The 6,000-nt window shown below is 42.9% G+C and overlaps 1 protein-coding gene across 2 annotated transcripts in view; it reads left to right on the forward strand.

Moving 5' to 3' along the window:
• nphp4 (nephronophthisis 4) overlaps window positions 1-6,000 on the forward strand; it is a 124,089-nt gene that overhangs the window by 85,738 nt on the left and 32,351 nt on the right. For both annotated transcript variants that reach the window (XM_019863074.1, XM_019863072.1), the window contains exons 16-17: window positions 1,326-1,486; window positions 2,188-2,356. In XM_019863074.1, coding sequence (XP_019718633.1) covers window positions 1,326-1,486; window positions 2,188-2,356 — 330 coding nt within the window. The remainder of the gene's footprint in view (window positions 1-1,325; window positions 1,487-2,187; window positions 2,357-6,000) is intronic.

Here is a 6,000-nt window from a genome sequence, read left to right on the forward strand (position 1 = left end):
ACAGGGACAACATGTAAACTCCACATAGGAAGGCTGGAGCCACAATCGAACCCTGCACCTCTGCACTGTGAGGTTGACATATAAACACACACACACACACACACACGCAAAAAAAAACGACGCCCCCCCCTGGGGCCCGGGGAGCCGGTCCTCGAGGCCAAGGACCGGCTCGAGGAACACATCCCTGACACACACACACCTTGTTGTTGCTCAGCATGACTTTCTGGCTGCTTGACCCGCTGTGCACACATCAGACAATCTATCCTGGTTGTGTAGTGGTGCTGCAGGGTGAGTTGTCACTCTGCTGGGTGTCGCTCCAAGTCTGCCGACCCACGTGCACATACACGCCCATACGATCCAGCGCAGCCCCCTGCGGGCCCGATGTTTTCAGTCCTTCCCCGCTTATGAGCAAAAACACCCACAGTGCGTTGTCCATCTTGCGCTCAGCTCTTGTGTGCTTCCCAATTGGTGGGAGAATTAATTGTCCAAGTGGAGATTTTCTGGATGGTTTGGCAGATGGACGGTGAATGAATTTGCTCCGGATCTGTTAAAAGGAAATTGTTTTGATGCTGCTCATACAAACGGCGTAGCATCATTGACATGAACATTCGTGTGGTAATGATTCTCAAACCATTCTTGCTGATAGATTTTTTTTTTTTTTTAAACAGAAATATGCCATGATCTTGCAGCAGTTCAATAAATCTGAATCCAGACGATGCCATTTTGCTTTATGATAAAGTTTGCATCCAATGAATGGAATAGTTTGGTAATACAGTAAACCCCCATTTAGTATGGAAATCTCTTCCAGACACACCAATGGCAGGTGGACATCTGATATTTTTCAGTTTCAGCCTTCCCATGTGCTTTGAACACATTTAGACCGTACTGTACATAATGTCTGTGGTAATACTTGCCAGCGGTTGTCGCAAAGGGCCCCATCCAAGACGACTGACTGGGAGCGGTAGTGCTGCGCGAGTACAATATCGTAGCATCAAATATATGGAGCCTAGTAATTACTGTCTGTCTGATCTTAATACTGTAATAAGTGGACCCTCCAAACATATCAGGTACCCCCTTTAAGTCTGAGGTCGAGTCTGAATATACACACGTTTAAAAAGTTTAAAAACAATGAACTGGGCCCACTAACAATGAGCTGTGATACTGCAGGGGGACTGTCAGCTCTCAAATCCTTCAAGGATTCATTTCCGTATTTGCCGTTCATGGCACATGATTCATTTTTGATGATGCCACTTTCAACTTGTCGATCCTTTACCGGTATTTGCTGTCTGTTATTTAAGCGCTCTCCATTCTCTTTCTTTGTGCAGATTCTCCTGGGCTGCAGGTGCAGTTCAGAGTCGATGACCGTTTTCTAAAGCCAGGGGAGAAGCAGTGGTTCCTGCGCTACCTGGCCCTTCACACCATGCATGTTGACGTCTGGGACAGTGACTCATTGCTGCTCATCGGTTCAACAGCCATTGAGCTCAAGGTAATACGCTCGGGGCATTGGACTCTACGTTTCTGGCTCAGACAGAAAGAAGCTCTCATTCCAATTCATGTGACATTTTAACCACCGCCGATAGAGAATAATTTATGATAGACTTGCTATCTGTTTTCACACCCCATCATGGCATTGCAGTGCATCCAAAATATATTCATGCAGCATTTGCAGATTTGTAGATTTAACGGTGCGAGCATGACATTATCGAGACTCGCGTCTCGATGAATAAAGCACCCAGATAAAATAAACAAACAAATAAATAAATAAATAACAATTCAAAAGCAATTTAAAAATCCTTATTGGTTTCTGTTTTCCACCCGACTACAAAACAAACTTTTTATTTATTTATTTTTTGTCTCCCATGGTGCCAGATGAGCATCTTATGCCCATATGACTTAATTGTTTTCTGATAAAAAGTGTTGAAAAGACAAACATGTTACCACGGGAGCATGTGGGGAAAACTAAGAAAAGTACAAATTTGAGAAGAGGGCGAATACTTTTTCTCTGCATGGCACAATAGAAGTAAAAATAGATGCACAGTAAAATGATACACAAAAATCTAACACCATTGTAATAGTAAATATAAATTGATCTGAGTTAATAATCGTTCTCTTGAGCCCAAATCTGTGTTTTTGTCTGAATACACAAAATCGTTTTTCAGTGTCCCTTTTTTGCTTCGTCATCATCAGCACATGTTGCGGCACGGTAAAATGGCAGTGCAAGCACTCCATGAGGTGGAGGTTCTGACAACCGACCATATGGGAGAGGAAAGCTTGCAGATGGGCGACGCCTCCAACAACGCCATGGCGGTCAACACCGTCGTCAGGGGTCGGCTGCATGTCCGCACTGGGAACATTGGCAAGTATTTTGAGCGACATGTGAATTGCACTCGGATCAACACAACAACAACAACAACAACAACAACAATAACGATAACAGAAATTTGATTTGGGGTAACAATGATTTCAATGTTTCCCGTAAAGTTCAGAGTAGAAGCCATAACTTCGTTAATTAACCCCTGTGGCTAAAATGATGTTTTTTTTTTTTTGTTTTTGTTTTTTTTTTTGTTTTTTTTTGTAGATTGCAGGGAGTCTTACGTTTGTCTTTTCCTCGTGTCTCCTTTTACACTATCAAATCACATTTCCTGTTCGGCAATTTTTCAATGAGTTCCACGTTGCGTGTTAACTGGTTCGTTTTTTTTAATTTTTTTTATTGAAAGCCGCACATACGCTGACACATTTGTATGATCGACATTCAGATCTGCTGCTCGAGTTGGCGCATTCCTCATCATGCTGAAAAATGAGGACTGCAAGTTGAAAGTTGCGAATATTTTCGCAGTAGTTTTGATTTTGTTTCTTTGTGCTGTTTCCCGTTGACAGTTTGTCCCCCTTGCGTTTGTATGTGTAATATGTGTGTTTTATAACAACAACAAAAATTAGCTTTTTTTTTGTGTGTGTGTTTTGTCACTTTTATAGATGCAAAAAATGTTTTTTACAATATTTACAATTGTAGAGTCGTTTTGACAGAGTAGTAGTTTTGATCTTTCATCTCCCTCTGCCCCCTTGAAAATGTACAAACCACTTTTACATTCAGGCGATGTCCCTTACCATCAAATAATGTTTACTTTTCTCATTGTGTATAGTAAGGAAATGACAGCGGAATCCGTAAGACTGCTTCTTCTGCTTAAAGTGTACAAAGCAAACACTGTGCCGCGGAGAAAGTACAGTATTTTCCTGTGATCGTTCCACTCCATCTGGCTCGGGTGCTCTCTATTTCTGGTTGTCCTCATTCACTTTGGGCCTGCGCGCAGCAATGGCTGCTGACAGTATCTTCTCTTTGCTCTGCATCAACTGCTGAAAGATACTCCCTCCCATAAACAACGCATCATTCTACCCTGCCTAAGAAGCACTGCCGAGTGCCACTGTCAGTTCTAAATATGCCAGCACTTTCTCATTGTGCTTATCACTCAAAGCAGGTTGAGAGTGCAATGGCTTATTGGATAGAAGTGGTGGAGCGGGAGCGGGGGTGGGGGGACGGTTGTGTCTGCATGTAAATTCCAATCAGTGCTCGGTTATCCATCAGGCAGCTTGGCGGAGAGTCGCAATTGGAAAGAGAGGAGAATTCACAAATACTTTTCTTTGTTTCTTCGCCCATGTTCGCTTCTTTACTTACATTCTCTCCCTCTAATTTTTTATTTTTTTTTTTGCCTTCCCTCCCTTTCTCCGGCACTTCTGGGACGAGACAGCGAGGTTGTCTTTCCGTCAGGTTGCCATGAATCAGCAACTGGCTGGCTTTTGAGAAGGATATGAAGGGCATTCATTCGCGTGCGGAAAGTTGAAAAGTGACACTCGGATTGAGATGGATGTGCTGTGTGAAGTCTCCGACTGAGATTGGACGAGGAGGAAATCAAACCGTTCACATCTGCCGAGGAGGCGAGCGCTCATGCGTCCACGCAGACGTATAGACAGACAGGTGTAGCGGAGCATGGGCACCTTGTGTGATGAGGCCGGAGGATGGAAATAGTCTGCAACAGAACACCGATATTGTGTGAGAACCTTTCCACTGTGATTTTTCAGTTTTATCCGTGGATTCTTGCAATTCTAATATGAGTAAAACCAATCTGGCTGTGTTTAAAATTAAAAAAAAATGCTTGCGGGCCAAGCTATCACCACTTTTCCACTACGAAATACCTGGCCGGCTTGACTTGCCAAGGTTTCCCACTTCTGTCGTCGTGAGACAAACGTGAAAACTACACTGCATTGACGGCATCTGTCGGTAGGGCAACAATGGAGGACAACCAATACCGTATTGACAAAGTACCTCTCTGGAACTGAGAGAAGACTGAGGGCGAGCGAGAATAGGACCACTGCAGCAAAGAAGAGAATGTGGAGTATATGACTTCAGCGTTCCTAGCTATTTTGAACATTGGGCAATTAAAATTTAAGCTATAGCTCTCATTTATGTACCGGTAGATATACAGTAATTTATATAACGGACTGTAATTGTGTTGGAAATCCCCACATTTATTGATATTTGTCATGAAATGTGTATGATTGTCTTTGTAAAGACATTTTTAGTACAGTCCTTCTGTTGGATTTGACTCGATTCTGCACTTTGGCTAATAAGTGAGCTGTATGTAGTTAGTTTAAATTTGGACTGTTTGTACTCTCACATCATCTCGCTCCTTGACACATCCGTCCTGTGTGGTTCAATCAAACATGCACAAAAAAAAGGTCTTTATTGTATTTATCAGATTTTTTTTTGAATTGAAAAAGTTTGCGTACGCCTGTCATGAGAAATGAAAAGAAAAAGCGTACCGCCAATTGATGTCCTTTTTAATTATCCTCAAGTTAGATTGGGATTGACGAGTCATTAAATTAAGGGCAGTGGGATACACTGACAGCCCTATTCATGAATTCCATTTCAGCAAGCTTTAGTGAAGAATGAAGTACAATAAAAGAAGTAAAACCTAAGTTTTAAAAAAAAGTATGACAAAGTCCCACTTCTCCCATGAAACTGATTGACTGGTCAACCAAGAGGAAATCTATTTTGCTTTATTGTCTTTATCTGATGAAGCCACGCGACCTTGGAGGTGATAGATTAGAGACACGTTACACCTCTGCTTCGATGGCCGCCTTGCAAGCGCTAAATGTCTAGATCATAATCATCAATGATGTTCGCAAGGAAGTGTTTTTTTTTTCTCCCATTTGCCACTCTGTAAGGGAATCTAGGGCAAAGTTCTATTTGACTAACTACCATCAGCATACACACACCATTGATATGTCAGAAGCCATAATAGTCTTCCTGATGACTAGTGAGGGGCAAATTGTGTCAAGAAAATGTGAACAGTGAGATCAGATGAGACGAGAGATCAGCAGTCGAGATGTTATATCTGGGGAAATCGAAAGAAGTTGGCACGTAGCGGAGGAAGCCAGAATACCCACAGAAAACCCACCCAAGTATTGTATAGGGCACAAATGTCAAAGTGACGGCCCGCGGGCCAAATCCGGCCCGCGAGAATGTTTTCAGTGGCCCCTGGGATGATATTGATTTATTATTAGAACCGGCCCGCGGACCGCAGCAAGCCGAGACCCCGCAGATCTTTTACACGCACCAAAACTACATTTCCCACAATGCAACGGTGACGCGCCAAGCAGTCGGCCGCTTTATTTAAATATTTATTCGTCTAGCAGTCGTTCCCATAACAGTGACATTAGCTTTCAGATACCCATCAAAAATGGCAAAACGGAAGGTGGACACTGAGAACCGGGGGTTTCAAACAAGGTGAGAGTCGAAGAACATGTACATGGACGTAGCTGGAAAACCTGTGTGTCTTCTGTGTGGAGAAAGTGTGGCGCGATTGAAATAGTGTAATCTGAGACGACATCATGAAACGAAACACGCAAACAAGAACATGGACATGGAGGGGGAAGGGGGATTTCATTAAAAACGGTATACTTAAAGTTTGTGACGAAGTTTACCCCGAAAAAAAGCAACTCTTT

Source organism: Hippocampus comes, unplaced genomic scaffold (genome assembly GCF_001891065.2).
Source record: "Hippocampus comes isolate QL1 unplaced genomic scaffold, H_comes_QL1_v1.1 scaffold1, whole genome shotgun sequence".
Classification (NCBI taxonomy): Eukaryota; Metazoa; Chordata; class Actinopteri; order Syngnathiformes; family Syngnathidae; genus Hippocampus; species Hippocampus comes.